Source organism: Sapajus apella, unplaced genomic scaffold (assembly GCF_009761245.1).
Source record: "Sapajus apella isolate SASKATOON/1434 unplaced genomic scaffold, GSC_monkey_1.0 scaffold159, whole genome shotgun sequence".
Classification (NCBI taxonomy): Eukaryota; Metazoa; Chordata; class Mammalia; order Primates; family Cebidae; genus Sapajus; species Sapajus apella.
Window position 1 is genome coordinate 2,317,729 of NW_022437099.1, and position 15,555 is coordinate 2,333,283.

A 15,555-nucleotide genomic window follows, 5' to 3' on the forward strand; every position below is an offset into this window, starting at 1 on the left:
CACCATGTTGGCCAGGCTGGTCTCAAACTCCTGACCTCAAGTGATCCGCCTACCTCGGCCTCCCAAAGTGCTGGGATTACAGGCATGAGCCACTGCACCCAGCCTACACTAAGTATCTGGAGAGAAGTCATGTAATTCCTGGGTGACCAGGTAAGACAGACAGAAGCATGCCATCGGGCGGGTACATAGGGATGGGGAACCAGAGCTGTGCTGGGTCCAGGGCCATTGGGAATTTTAAGGAGGCTGGAACCTACACCCTGGCCAAGAGAGCATGTAGTAGATTAATTGCAAAAATGGCCCTGATTCTCCATCTATCCCTGAATCGTACCCTGTGTGGAGCGGCTTTGTGACATCATCCAGCAGAGCCTATTTCCCTTCCCCTAGAATCGGGGCTGGCCTTGTCATTTGGAAGGATAACAGACTGTGGCAGAATGCACAGTATACCAGCTCTGAGCCTCAGCCTCAAGCCATCTTCTGTGTCTTGGCTTGTTCACCCTCTTTGACCCCCCCACCCCTCTTCCCACATGAAAAGAATCCTGGCTATTTGGGTGCAAAATGAGAGACCCCTCACGGCTTTCACAGCTTTTCCAGCCAAAGGCGCCAGACCAAGATTGCTTGGTGTGATTACCAAAGCTGCCTAGCTGACTCACAGCTGGCTGAGGATGCAAAGCCTAGCTCAGATCAGAACCCGGACCCATAGACTCATGAGCAGTAAGTGATTGCTGTTTGAAGCCAGTGAGTTTTGGGACAGTTTGTTATATAGTGTTGTTGTAGCAAACAGATAACCAATACAAGGCATGTGAGGGAGAAAACCTAGCTGGTGCTTGGCCTGCCACACTGTGCAATCAAGAGATTAAGTCTCCTGGAAGGGACACGTGTTTCTAACTTGCAGGAAAATGCCATATGGGCTAACCAGGCCTGAAGATCAAGCCTGTTGGAATCTATAATCTCTACAGATCTCATGCAGGGTTTTTTTTGTTTTTTTTTTTTTTTTTCAGATGGAGTCTCAGTCTGTTGCTCAGGCTAGAATGCAATAGTGGGATCTTGGCCCACTGCAACCTCCACCCTACCCCTGGGGGTTCAAGCAGTTCTTCTGCCTCATTCTTCCAAGTAGCTGGGATTACAGGCATGTGCCACCATGCCCAGCTAATTTTTGTATTTTTAGTAGAGACGGAGTTTCACTATGTTGGTCAGGCTGGTCTTGAACTCCTGACCTCAGGTGATCTGCCCACCTCGGCTTCCCAAAGTGCTGGGATTACAGGTATGTGCCATCTCGCCTGGCTTGTAGAAGTTTTAACTGACTTCCTGACATGTTTCTCAGAGGCACGGGCACTGCGAACTTTCGGAAACGATTCCACTTGAGCTGCTGGGGAGAAATGAATCCCACTAGCCACATCCCCCTTGCAGTATATATTTTGGTCTTGATGTTTTTGTATAGCGGCTGTGTGCAAGGAACAAAAAAAGATGGCTTCAAAAAGGGGCCTGGGGGACTAGGAAGAACTGAACAGGTCCCCACTACTGCCCAGGTGCAATGTAAGCCATTTGATTGCAGCGGGAGAAAAAGAATCCAAGAGACAGGATTAAAGCCCATTTCAGACTTTTCCGGGGAGAAAAAAAAAGAGAGGTGCAATGGGGGAAGCTGTCTGATGCAAGGATCTGCCAATCAGAGAATAAAAAAAGTGAAACCAGTCCCACACCCTCCCTCCCTGCCCACCACGCCACCTGCTCCTGCTCCTGGCATCCAGGTAACTCCTGCTGTATGCCTAGGCACATGTAAGTGACCACTTGGGTCCCAAATACATCCCAGATTGTGTCGTCTGCCCCCAGACCTGCCCTGGTCTCATGACTTGCTCCAGGGAACATCACCACCCATTTGGGTGAGAAGTCTGGCAGTCGGCCACCAGATCCTGCTCACCTCCCGCCCTCAACACCTCCCCATTCTGTCTGCTCTACCTTGACCATGCCTATTCCCCTCCCAAGCTCCCCACTTTCAATCGGGCCACCTCTGTAGAAGGTGTCCACCTTCTACAGAGGTTTCATGTCCACTGCATGAAACCTTAATTCTGCAGTCTGACATAGGGGGTCTTCCTCCTCCAGTCCCTCCTTCCCTGTGTCTCTCCCTGGCCTCTCTCTTCTTGTGCCTCTGCAGCCAGCTTCCAAGGCCCAGGCTGGGCGTGCATGTCCCCAGGGCCCCTCTATGTTGGGCTCTATGCCCTCTTGTGCCTGCCTGCAGGGTGGTGCTCAAGGGTGTTGGCCTCCTTGCAGGAACCTGCTAGGAGCAGGATCAAAAAGACGGTTTGCATGTCCTAGGAACGTGGCCACTTTGTAATCCACACTCCAGGCCCCCGACAGCCCGGGAGCAAGGCGGGAAGTGGACCCAGGAAGCCGATGGGCACAGTCCTCCCAGTGCAGGCACACTCAGAGCCCGCTCCAAGGGCATCTGGCCCCGGGCTTGGGGGTAGGAACAAGGGCTGGCAGAGGAAGGCCCGGCCACAGCTCGGCGGCTGAGGTAGCTGCAGGAGAGGCTGAAGGTGTGCTCAGAGCCTGGGGTGCAGCGGCCCCGGACCTCAGCAGTGTCTGGGGCGCCCTCTCAGCCTCCATCTCCCTGCTCAGGCCACAGAGGATGTGGTATGGCCACTGTCACCAGGCCAGGGGTGAAACCATCCCGGAGCTGCGTGGGCCCTCCCCGGCTTGCAGGTCACTCAGTGCTCGCTGGGGAGGGGAAACACAGGGGTAGGGGGTGGTCAGTGTTTCCAGGAGCCTTCGACACCTTCCCTGCCTCTTCTTACCCTAGACAGCCAGCACTGAGGCTGCAAGCCACCCCATCAGGGGATTAGGGAGACATGTCGCTCACTGGGTACCCTTTTCCAGCCCTGGCCTCATTGAGGATTCCTTCATTTGGCCTTAGGCTCCCACCTCTCCAAAAGGGACCCTCAGGTCTCCACTGGGGCTCACCTCAAATTTGCTCATGAACTCTGCGAAGATGCCGAAGAAAGCCTCGGAGGTGGTGGCCTTGGAATCCTCCCCGAAGAAGGCCAGCGCCTTGCCCAGCTCCTCCATGGCATCGCGCTGCAGCCCGTCCAGCACCCGAAGCGCCGGCTGGGCTGTCTCTAAGAAGGACTGACAGGCCTGGGTTAAGGAAACAGCCAGCCCGCCAGTGCCCTCAGGGTCTTGGGTGGTGGCCCCAGACAGACAGGCCCCTAGCTGCCCCACTCCCACTTAGCCTAAGTCCTTCCAAGGCCAGGCCCTGTGTCCAATGGGGAACAGGGCCCTGTTCAGGGACTCCAGTCCCACTGGCCACTAAGCACATCCTGCAACTGGCTGCAGCCAGTCCAGCCTCAGGCCTTTCACCCTGCTCTTTCTGCAGGCTCTCTCTTTCCTGGGTCTCTGATCAGAGGCCTCCACCACCACCTTCTTCTCCAACTACCCACTTACAGTCCCTCTGTCACCTGCCACTCTCTAGAACTTACTTTTTTTTTTGAGCCTGGGTCTTATTCTGTGGCTCAGGCTGGAGTGCAGTGGCATGTTCACGGCTTACAGGTCATTGCAGCCACTACCCCCCAGGCTCAAGTGATCCTCCCACCTCAGCCTCCCAAGTAGCTGGGATCAGAGGCTCACACCACCATACACAGCTAATTTTTTGATTTTTAAAATAGAGATTGGGTCTATGTTGCCCAGGGTGGTCTCAAACTCCTAGGCTCAAGTGATCCTCCTACCTTGGCATCCCGAAGTGCTGGGATTACAGGCACGAGCCACTGCACCTGGCCTTAGGCCTTACCCTCTTTTCTAGCGCATCTGTCGTGATCTGAAATTGTTCACAAGTTCATTTCCTACCACCTAAGCGCAAGCTTGTTCCCTGCATACAACTCCAGCGCTCAGAATAGCATCTGATACATGATCAGTCCTGCAAAAAGATTCAGTGGCTGAATTGCTATTTTTTTTTCAGCACTTAAAACTGTGCCAAGCTTTGTTCTAAGCTTGTTGAATTGTAACACCTCTACCAGGTAGATTATCTCTATTTTATATGCGAACAAATTAAAGCACAGAGGACTTTAGCAACTGGCCAAGATCACACAGCAAGCACTGTGGTGCCTGAGCCATGGATGAACCCACTAGCATCATAATCAATTAACGACCACTGTGGTAGGGGTTTTCATGACCTCTCTTTTTCCTGATGAGGAAACTGGGCTCAGAGAGGGTAAGTGACTTGCCCAAAGTCCCACAGCAGGCAAGCAAATGAGTCAGGAGACTGAGTCTGGCTCTGTTGCCCAGGCTGGAGTGCTGTGGCATCTTGGCTCACTGCAACCTCCACCTCCCGGATTCAAGTGATTCTCCTGCCTGGGCCTCTGGAGTAGCTGGGATTATACGCACATGGCACCATGCCCAGATAATTTTTGTATTTTTAGTATAGATGGGGTTTCACTATGTTGGCCAGGCTGGTCTTGAACTCCCGACCTCAGGTGATCTGCCCTCTTTGGCCTCCCAAAATGCTGGAATTACAGGCGTGAGCCACCGCACCTGGCCTGCCTTCATTTTATATTTGAGACAGCTACTCTGTCACCCAGCTAGAGTGCAGTGGTGTGATCATACCTCACTGCAACCTTGAACTCCTGGGCACAAGTGATCCTCTAGCCTCAGCCTCCCAAGTAGCTGGGACTCCAGGGATGCACCATCATGCTGGGCTTATTTTCAAATTCTTTTTTTGTTTTTAAGACACAGTGTCCCTGTCGCCCAGGCTGGATTGCAGTGGCGTAATCTCGACTCATTGCAACGCCCATCTCCCAGGTTCAAGCAATTCTCATGCCTCAACCTCTGAAGTAGCTGGCACTACAGGCGGGCACTACCACATCCAGCTAATTTTTGCATTTTTATAGACAAGGTTTCATCAAGTTGGCCAGGCTGGTCTCAAACTCCTGACCTCAGATCATCCGCCCGTCTCGGCCTCCCAAAGTGCTGGGATTACAGGTGTGAGCTACCGCATCCAGCCTCATTTTCAAATTCTTTTGCAGAGACACGGCCCTGCTATATTGCCCAGGCTGGTCTCAAACTCCTGGTCTCAAGCAATCTCTCACCTTTGGCCTCTCAAAGTGCTGGGATTACAGGCATGAGCTACCACGCCTGGCCCAGAGGCTATCCTTGAATGTGACCATCCATCTTCTCTCTGGAGACCTCCAAGCCCAAAGAAGCAGGCCAGTACCCCTGGACTGAGGGATGATAGAGTGGACTAAACCTCACCTGAACAACCTCAGTTTTCATATCTGCAAAACATGTGGGTGTTAAGTGGGTGAAAGGAGACAGGGGTGAGAAGCACCTTGCCCAACCTGCAGAGTTTTCTTAGTGATTCTCTGTAGACCTCCTGCCTGAGAGGAAGTGGTGGGGGTGGATCTGACATCAAATTTCTACTCAGACACTTGCCGCCACCAGACCCCATGTGCTGCAATCAGATACATTACAGGGGCTTTCATCACCCACTGCACTGGTCACAGGCACAGCCCCAAGAGCTCTTCTCCTTACCTAGCTTCAGCCTTCGGGAAGACTCTGTGTTCCCTGCCAAGGGGTGTTGGAGCCAGAGAGCAGGAGCAGGGAGAAGTGCCACATGCCCTTTTTTCCTGTCTTCCCATCTGGGCTTCTGTCGCCCACTGGCCAGGACCTGCTGGGGGGGTTCAGTGGGAATGTCCACCCTCCTGGCTGCCTTTGGCTGGTAGGGCCTGACAGGCCGCTCCTTATAATCTTGAGACTTAGCTCAGGGCTCCACAGCCCCAGAGGACAGATGAGACAGTGGCTTTGGGGCACTCAGAAGAGCTCTGGCTTGGATTATAAATGACCCAGAGCCAGGCATGGCGGCTGATGCCTACAATTCCAGCGCTCAGAGAGGCCGAGGCAGGTGGATCACCTGAGGTCAGGAGTTTGAGACCAGCCTGGCCAACATGGTGAAAAAAACCCATCTGTACTAAAAATACAAAAAATAAGCTGAGTGTGGTGGTGGGCGCCTGTAATCCCAGCTACTTGGGAGGCTGAGGCGGAAGAATAGCTTGAACTCAGGAGGCAGAAGCTGCAGTGAGCCAAGATCGCACAACTGCTCTCCAGCCTGGGCAACAGAGCAAGGCTCTGTCTCAAAAAATAAAATAAAATAAAATATATAACTCAGGATGGAGCCCAGCATTGCAGCTCATGCTGTAAACCCAGTACTCTGGGAGGCTGAGGCAGGCAAATCACTTAAGCCCAGGAGTTTGAGACCAGCTTGGGCAACGTGGCGAAACTTTGTCTCTACTAAACATATAAAAACTAGCCAGGTGTAACCTGGGTGACAGAGTGAGATCCTGTCTCAATCAATTAACCAATCCATCAATAAACAACGCAGGATGGAGCCTCTTTCAGGACCCCTGTGTGCACAGCAGCCTGTGCCCAGGATCTCTGCCAGGAGTCAATGTCTCCAGTGGCCCCCCGAGCCATAGCCCGTTCTACCCAACCACCCCAGGATCTGGCCTGGTGCAGGGACAGGCTGCTCAGAGGATGCTGACATGACTACTGCAAACTTGTCCTCGTTGGAGGGGGAAATGCTCTGGCAGGCGTCCTGTATCTCGCTGATAGTGCCATGGAGGTCAGCCAGGTCGCTGGTCAGGGCCCGTTGGTTCACTGTAGGGAAGAGGACAGAGGCCACATGGGGCTGCTCTCCCAGTCCAGGACAGTATGCCTTTGCCCTCCTGCCGACCCACCCAGCATACCTTTGGCAGCCAGGGGCACGGTGGGCAGGTCCTGACCAAAGCCCAAGAGTTCAGGGAAGTGCTGGCTCAGCGATTTGGCAAGGATGTGCAGGAAGGTGGACTTCCCATCCACTGTCTTGGTGGAGTTCAGCTGCAAGTGATTCCCCACATACATCCCGGTCAAGGACCCCATCAGATATGGTCACATGGGCTCAGCTTCTACTGGACTACTGTGGCATCAATGACCAATTCTTGGTCTCTCTCTCTCTCTTTTTTTTTTAAATAGCAGGGTCAGCCGGGTGTGGTGGCTCATGCCTGTAATCCCAACACTTTGGGAGCCTGAGGCAGATAGATCATGACGTCAGGAGTTCAAGACCAGCCTGGCCAATATGGCGAAACCCCATCTCTACTAAAAATACTAAAAAGCCGGGCATGGTGGCACGCCTGTAGTCCCAGCTACTTGGGAGGCTGAGGCAAAAGAATCACTTGAACTCAGGAGGTGGAGGTTGCAGTGAGGCAAGATTTTGCCACTGCACTCTAGCCTGGGCGGACAGAGTGAGACTCCATCTCAAAAAAAAAAAAAAAAAAAAAAAAGGGCAGGGTTTTGCTCTGTTGCCCAGGCTAGAGTACAATGGCTCCATCATAGCTCACCGCAGCATTGAACTCCTAGGCTCAAGTGATCCTTCCACTTCAGCTTCCTGAGTAGCTTGGACTACAGGCATGCATCATGCCTGGCTAATTATTTTTTGTAGAACTGGAGTCTTGCTATGTTGTCCAGGCTGGTCTCCAACTCCTGGCCTCAAGCGATCATCCCATCTTGGCCTCCCAAAGTGCTGGGATTACAGGCATGTGTCACCACACCCAGCCCAGTCCCCAGCCTTTGACACTCCCTTTCCAACTCCCTTCCCTCACTCCATTTTCCAGATCCTGGGAGTGTGTTCCCCTACTCCACCCCAACCTTTGCTACAGTCACATCCTGGCTTCAATGCAGCCACCTTTTCCTGCTAGGGGGAGAGCCCTCCTTGGTCACGATGTCCTTTCCTGTCCTCTGCCACAACTGAGCTAGGCTTGGCATCAGCGCCTTGCTGGTAGAGCAAACCAGGCAATTGCTGCCGGCTGGCCCCCTCACCTCTGTCAGAAAGTTGATCTTGAAGCCGGTGGTTTTATTGGTTTTGGGCTGTCCATCGTTGAGATAGTTGCCCATGGCCAACACAAACTGTGGACAAGAAGGTGGGCAGGTCCTGTCCTCACCCCAGCACCCACCCTGCTGTCTGGATGGGCCTTCAATCATGAAGCCCCAGGAGACAGAGAAGCAGTTAAGGTGCCCAGAGAGGGTTTGCCCACTGACCTCCAGGATCTTGGCGAGCTTTCGGCTGTTTTTGAGCTCCAGGGAGGCCTGGCGCAAGCATTCGAGGCTGCCTCGGATCTCCTCTGTCTTCTCCTGGAGGGTGGCCTGGAAGTGGAGGCTGCGCAGGCGCGTCTTGTATTCGGGAACGGACAGCATCTGCCTCGAAGGCATAGCCAGATTCACCCATCCGCTGCCTGGGACCCTCTGCTCCAGGCTTTGGGGTGGGTGTCTGCTAGCTGCTTGGGCCCGATATTCCAGTAGGAAGAATGAGCACGACCTTTGGGGGAGCCCGCCTCCCATGTACCTTGGACCCCTGATAGGACCTGGCTATTAAAGGTGTTAAGCTGGGACTCAGAGGCCTGGGTGCAATGGCGGCCCCTAAAGGGGCGCAGGATCCCAGCATCCCTGGTCACAGATACAGCTCTGATGGAGCCGGCCTTAGGGCAGGGTTATGGCCGCGACACCTGCAGGGCGAACTGGTCCGGCTCGCTGAGGCGCCCGGGCGCCTCGCGGAAGGCCTGGTAGCGCTGCTCCTCGTCGGCGTCGGGCGCGAAGAGCAGCAGCTGCGCCAGATGCGCGGGCTCCAGGCGCCGGGGCTCCATGCTCATCAGCACCTGGCGCAGCTCCGCGGGGCTCAGCTTCAGGTGCGCCAGGAGTATGGCTGCGGGAGGGGCGGTGCGGTGAGCTGGGCGGGGCCAGGAGGGGGAGGGGGCGGGGCCGGGGTGGTGCCCGGATGGGATCCAGGACGGAGAGGGCAGGGCAAGGGCGGGGGAGAGGGCGGGCAGGGGCGGGGCCTGGGGGAGGGGGCGGGGCCTTGAGGCTGGAGGGACAAGAAACGGGGCGGGCACCAGAGGATGAGCTGAGGCGGGTCCCGGGTTGGGAGAGGACGGGCTTCAGGATTGGCCTGGGCCAAGGGGCGGAGCCTGGGCGGGAAGGGGGCGGGGCCGCTCGCTGAGCAGGGGCCTGGAGAGGGCGGGGCCCGGCAGGAAGAGGGTGGGGCTTCCAGGTTTGGCCCAGGCTACAGCGGGGAGTCTGAAGGGACAGGGGACAAAGAAAGCGGGTACAACTGCGAGGAAGAGCTGGGATGGGGCCTGGGCTACTGGAGGAACTCTAGATGGGTTGGGGACAACAAACAGGGTGGGGTCTGCGGGTAAACTGGGGCGGGGACCGGGTGGAAAGAGGGCGGGGTCCTGTAGGGAGAGGGCCAGGCTTCGGAATGGGCCTGGGCTACTGGGAGGAACCTGGGGGGTGAGGAGCAAGGAAAGGGGGCGGGGCTGCTCGTTGAGCTGGGGGGTGGGGGGCCAGGACGGAGCTTCCAGATAGGCTCGGGCTACAGGGCGGAGACTGAAGGGAGCGGACAGGGAACAGGGAATGGGCCTGCGAGGGTTACCCTAGGGGGTCGGGGCAGGGGCGGACCCAGAATAGAGATGGTCTTTCAGCGACCGATTAAAAGGTGAGGGCGGGGTTCTCGAGGCGCTAGACCAGGAAGGTGGGTGGGGTCTATGGGCATCCGGCCAGGGACTAGGGCGGGGCCTGTGAAGAGGAGCGGGGAGGCTGGAGGCGGGGCCCGAACTGGGGAGTTGATTACACAGTGAGGGCGGGGCCGGAACCTGCGCCCAGGTGGGATTGGCTGGCTACGGGGCCTGGCAGGGGGCCTTCACCGCGCTAGTCAGGAGTCCAGGTCTCCACCGCCTAATGTCTGTCATACACATACATCCGTGTAGATCTGAGGCCCAGAGAAACGGACGCCGCCCGCCCTCTACATCCCTGAGGGGGTGGTCCCAGGACCCTCACAGGTGTTGTAGGCCTTCTTGTGGGACAGAATCTCCACCACCTCCTTCTTCCGGAAGGGTTCGGGTCCCGGCACCGGCTCTGGAAAGGAAACTCACAGTTTACGAAGGGGGCTAGGCTGAGGTTGCGGTGGGAAGGCCCAGGAGTGGTGCGGCCACAGCCAACAGCCACGATTCCCCCTAAGCACGACCTCGACTTAATCGGCCACACATGTCCATAGTCCTCTCATTCCTGGGGTCGGGGACCCTTAGGTCCTGTGTATACCCCCCGTGCCCTGTGCAACCCCCATACTGCAGGAGGCCAGGCCTTTCTGTTCTATCCTGGGACTGGCTGTTCCACCCAGCAATGACAGGGAGATACCCAGGAAAGACTGAGGGCAGGGGAGCCTGAAAGATACATTTGTGGATGCCTCCTGTCTACGACGTGACGGTGAGCAAATTACCTCCCCTCTCTGTGCTTCCTCATCAGGAAATGGGGGTGATCACAGTGTCTCCATGATAGAGTTGCCATGAGATTTAGAAATGAGAGTCCCTGGTATTTGATCACTGTACAATAAATGACAGCTTTTTGTGTGTTTGTTTGTTTGAGACAGAGTCTCACTATGTTACCCAGGTTACCAGGTCGGAGTGCAGTGGTGCGATCTCGGCTCACTGCAACCTCCACCTCGTAGGCTCAATTGATCCTCCCAACTCAGCCTCCCAAGTAGCTGGACCACAGGCATCCTCCACCATGCCTTTTTGATAGAGATGGAGGTTTCGCCCTGTTGCCCAGGCTGGTCTTGAATGCCTGAGCTCAAAAGATCCACCCACCTCAGCCTCCCAAAGTGCTGGGATGGCAGGCATGAGCCACTGAGCCCAGCCTAAATGCCAGCTATTAAATAACTCAGGGACTGAAGGCTTGAGGATTCATCAGGTTAAATAGCAGTCAGGGCAGCCCTCAGAGATGCTAAGCCTGGGGCTGCCACAGATGGTGTAGTATCTGGGGTTCCCCCAAGGCCATCAGGCCACTCACTAGCAGGTTTCTGGGTGCCGAAGTGGAGCTCCAGATCGAGGTATTTCACCATGTCACTCAGCTTATCGTAGTCGGAGTCTTCCCCAAGCTGGGAAGGAGGATGGGAAGTTCAGAGTAGGAGGAGCAGCAGCAGCTGAACTGGCCTCCCACTGCCCAATCTCTGAGGGCCACCCTGGGGGCTTCCCAAGGGAAAGCACCCATCAGTAAAGCCCAGAGCTGGAGGAGACTGCAGGAGAAGCCAGATCATCTGAGTCACCAGTGCTAAGCCAGCACCTCTTGGAATCAATTGAGACTCAGACTTGGAACTCTACCCATGCAGAAGCCAGGAAGGTGGGGCTGCAGCTGGGGCATGAAGGAGCTGTGAAGAGGCTAGAGCCAAGTAAGGAGCTACTGGAGGTGTCTCAGGGGTCTGGCTCTGTTATCAGGTCTCCTTTGGGGTCAGTGAGTTCACTAGGGCTGCCCTGGGCAGAGTGGGCTGATGCTGGAAGCCTAGGGGCTGGGTATAGGCTACATGGCTGTGATGAATGGTGTGGATGAGAGGTGACAGCCTGGGGCTGGGACAGGGAGTGAAGATGGGGTAGCTGCCACAGGGAGAGGACCTAAAGGGAGGGTAAGCAGGGGAATGAAGTCTTAGAACATGTCTGTGGGGCAGGGACACCGAGGATGGATTTGGGCTTGGCCAGATGTGTGACTTGTATCCCTGTGTCTACCTTTGGTAGCCAGTGGAAGAACCACGCTGTGGAGTAAGGCTTGAAGATTGGTCCAAGGTTGGCAGGAGTGAGATCTCCAGGAGACCCAGGAGGTCCCTATTTGTATCCTGTCTCACAGAGTTCTTTATTTTTAATTTTTATTTATTTATTTATTGAGACAAGGTCTTGCTCTGTCCCCCAGGCTGAAGTGCAGTGGTGCCATCTTGGCTCACTGCAACCTCCACCTCTGGAAATCAAGTGATCCTACTGCCTCCCAAGTAGCTGAAACCACAGGCATACACCACCATGTCCGGTTAATTTTTTGTAGAGACGAGATCTCACTATGTTGCCCAGGCTTGTCTTGAATTCCTGGGCTCAAGCAGTCCTCCCACCTCAGCCTCCCAAAGTGCTGGGATTACAGGCATGAACCACCACAACTGGCCTCACTGGTCTTTATTAGCAACTTGGAAAGGTTCCCTGGAGATGTGGGCTGATAATATCTTGGCTGAGAGGGCAGGAGACAGAATTGGGACTCAGGAGATGGCAGTGGGGAAAAATCACAAGCATGCCTCTGCCTAGTATGACTACATGTGAGAGCATGCTATTGGTCCCAAGAAGATGGGGTTAAGGATGATGGTGACCATGAGCACTGGATGGGGCAGCCCTGGGAGCTGGGAGGAGCCCCTGCCATATTAAAAGGAGTATGATGTCTGGGTTAAAGGAGGTGAGAACGCTGTTCTCTCTTCAGAGCTGGTCAAGCCCCATTGAGGGTTCCTTCTTGGAAGGTCTCTAACAGGGACATGGACACTGGAGTGTGGGGTTGGAAACCATGTTCTAGGGGAGTGACCTGAAAAAAAAAAAAGGGGAAAAAGGGGTGGGGTGAACCTTGTTAATCTTGTAGGTTGGTTGGTCTGTGGGTAAGATTACTCTGCCTGGCCGGGCACAGTGGCTCACACCTGTAATCCCAGCACTTTGGGACGCTGAGGTGGGCAGATCACGAGGTCAGGAGATGGAGGCCATTCTGGCTAACATGGTGAAACCCCGTCTCTACTAAAATACAAAACATTAGCTGGGCGTGGTGGCACACACCTGTAGTCCCAGCTATTTGGGAGGCTGAGGCAGGAGAATCACTTGAACCAGGGAGGCAGAGGTTGCAGTGAGTCGAAAACATGCCACTTTACTCCAGCCTGGGTGACAGAGGCGGGCTCTTTCCCAAAAAAAAAAAAAAAAAAAGATTGCTCTGCCTGATTTCAAGGGCCAGACAGAAAACAGAGCAGGGGAATCTTGGGGAGACAAGATTTCAGAGGAAGACAAAGGATGGTTAAAATCGTTCAGTGAGGAAAGACCTTGACAGGCAGTGAGTTCTTCATCACCAAAGGTGTTCAAGTATACACTGGCAGAGTTGTGCAGGAAGAAATTCAAGCATCAAAGTGAAAGAGTGAAGGCTGGTGTGCAGGAGTTTGAACCAGCTGCTCTTTTAAGGGTTTAAGAGAACTCGTCTGGCTTCAAGAGTGATAGGTTTCAAGGATGGGTAGGGTGGCCTTTCCAGGTGTCCCCCGTGTGGGTTTTTGGCTTAGGGACAGAGATTGGCTTCAATGCCTGCGGCGGCCACCAAGCATAGGCAAGTCCTTGGGCTGGGGCTCTACTCATCCTCTGCTTGGGGTAGGGAGGATGATGTTGGAAGATGCCTGGAAGATGGATTTTCCTTCAGTGCTACCGCTCAAGCCATCCTCCCCCAGTACAGAGCACTGGTGGCTCCCAGGTCACCCACCTGACCCCAGATGGTGCCTTCTGAGTTCTCCACCTGCTCCCACCGCAAGCGCTTGACACTCATGTGGCTGGTCTCGCTGCGCCGATGGCCCAAGCCCCGGGACAGCATAGGGGGTGCACAGGGCACAGGAGGGGGCAGGGGTGGTGGGGGAGGTGGAGGGACTTGGTGGCTGAGTTGGGTGAGGGGCTTGGCCAGCACCTGAGCAGGGCCCCGGGAACCATCAGAGCTACGGGAGCTGGGCTTGGGGTCATGGAAAGGCAGAGGTGGCGGTGGTGGGGGACTGAGTGGGGGTGGCGGGATGTGGTCAGAGATGGAGGAGTAGGTCAGGGAGCTGCCTTCTTCACTGCTGCTGACGCAGTCACTGGCGCTGCTCCGCTCATTGGTTACAAAGCTACCCTGGTCATCGTGGAAGCTCATCTGGTGGTGGAAAGAGAGGCAAGGGGAGGGTGAGGCTGGACCCAGAGAGACTAGAGCAGGTACAAGGTGAAGGGTCATGGGACAAGGATAGGACAGTCTCATGGGTTAGCCTCAGGCTGTGAGGGGGATAGCCTGGGCTAAGCATAGGACTGTCTCATGGGTTAGCCTCAGGCTGTGCATGGGATAGCCTGGGACAAGAACAGGGCAGTCTCATGGGTTAGCCTCAGGCTGTGCATGGGATAGCCTGAGACAAGGATAGGGCAGTGTTTCACAGGTTAGCCTTAGGCTGTCAAGGGGATAGCCTGGGATAAGGATAGGACCATTTCACAGGTTAGACTCAGGCTGTGTGGGATAGCCTGGCCTAAGGAATGGGCTAACATGGGATAGGGAGCATAGGCTAGCCTCAGACAAGGAGCACGATAACCTCAAACAAGAGATAGGGTAACCTGGGGAAAGGGTGAAATAGCTTGAGTCAGGGAGTGGGATAGCCTGGGGAAGATCCCAAGGGCAGCAGGCCCTTGCAGGAGCCCAGGGACACTGTTGCCTTGCAGACCTCCACAGCATGCCTCACCCACCTCCCTCCATGCCTGCTTGCATACCCACCTCCTCGTAGTCATTCTCAGGGGTCAGGAAATCATCCACAATGGTGACCCGGGGGCCCAGCTGCTCACTCAGCACATCCAGGAAGCGGTCGGTATCACGGCTTCGCACAGGGTGGGAGAAGGTGAAAAGCTTCCTGTGGCTGGGCGGGTGGGCAGGGTCCGGGCTTGGGGGGCTGTCGGGGCAGATGGGCCCTGGGCTTGGCTGTGGGGAGGGCGCCCTGCTGCTGTCCAGGCTGGCGTAGGGGTGGGACTCAGAGCTGCTGGGGGAGGCCAGGCCCCCAGAACACAGCGGGTGGTAGCAAGGGGAGGGCAGGAGTCGCTCGCTGGGCCATGAGACGCCAGACAGAGTCCTGGGCCCTGGTGGGGGGATGCAGTGTGAGGATCCCTCTTCAGCCAGCACCAAGGCTGCAGGTGCAAGCTGGAGAGAGGGCCCAGGGCAGGCGGGCTCTGTGTTCTGGGGCACTCCCCTTTCCCTCTCTGGGCATAGAACAGGAAGACCCTGGGTAGCCCTGCCTTCCAAACATGACCAAAGACCAGGCCCGGTGAGCAGGAGCACCACTCAGCCCCAGGACAGGCTGGATGCCAGCTCACCTTGGAATGGTCACAAGGGACCCAGCTGGGAGCCACTGAACACCACTAACTCAAAGGGTGGAGGGGCTTCTCTAGGGCCCAGACCAGAGTCACGGGGCATCTCCCACACCCAGCAAGTCCTGAGTTCACAGGAGGACCTCCCAGGGGCCCTGCCTTCTGAGCTGCAGAGCAACTGTCTTTCCAGCTGTGCCATTCACAGAACAATGCATGCACTTGAGAGTTTAACTGATAACCACGTGCTAACTCAGAACTTCTTCAGAAACAGACATCTGCTTTCTTTCTTTTTCTCTTTCTTTCTTTCTCTCTCTTTCTTTCTTTTTCTTTTTCTCTCTCTCTCTCTCTCTTTTTTTTTTGAGACGGAGTTTCACTCATGCTACCCAGGCTGGAGTGCAATGGCGCGATCTCGGCTCACCGCAACTTCCGCTCCCGGATTCAGGCAATTCTCCTGCCTCAGCCTCCTGAGTAGCTGGGATTACAGGCACGCGCCACCATGCTCAGCTGATTTTTTGTATTTTTAGTAGAGACGGGGTTTCACCATGTTGACCAGAATGGTCTCGATCTCTTGACCTTGTGATCCACCCGCCTCGGCCTCCCAAAGTGCTGGGATTACAGGCGTGAGCCTGTAATCCCA

The 15,555-nt window shown here is 55.4% G+C and overlaps 1 protein-coding gene across 1 annotated transcript in view; it reads right to left on the bottom strand.

The window, feature by feature from the left end:
• Positions 1–1,640: 1,640 nt before the first annotated feature.
• GRID2IP (Grid2 interacting protein) overlaps positions 1,641–15,555 on the bottom strand; it is a 52,259-nt gene continuing 38,344 nt past the window's right edge. The window contains exons 12-22 of the mRNA XM_032266524.1: positions 14,335–14,690; positions 13,315–13,731; positions 10,855–10,942; positions 9,847–9,924; positions 8,517–8,713; positions 8,053–8,208; positions 7,834–7,920; positions 6,726–6,855; positions 6,518–6,636; positions 2,956–3,120; positions 1,641–2,712 (exon numbers count right to left, since the gene is read on the bottom strand). Coding sequence (XP_032122415.1) covers positions 2,641–2,712; positions 2,956–3,120; positions 6,518–6,636; positions 6,726–6,855; positions 7,834–7,920; positions 8,053–8,208; positions 8,517–8,713; positions 9,847–9,924; positions 10,855–10,942; positions 13,315–13,731; positions 14,335–14,690 — 1,865 coding nt within the window. The 3' untranslated portion in view covers positions 1,641–2,640. The remainder of the gene's footprint in view (positions 2,713–2,955; positions 3,121–6,517; positions 6,637–6,725; positions 6,856–7,833; positions 7,921–8,052; positions 8,209–8,516; positions 8,714–9,846; positions 9,925–10,854; positions 10,943–13,314; positions 13,732–14,334; positions 14,691–15,555) is intronic.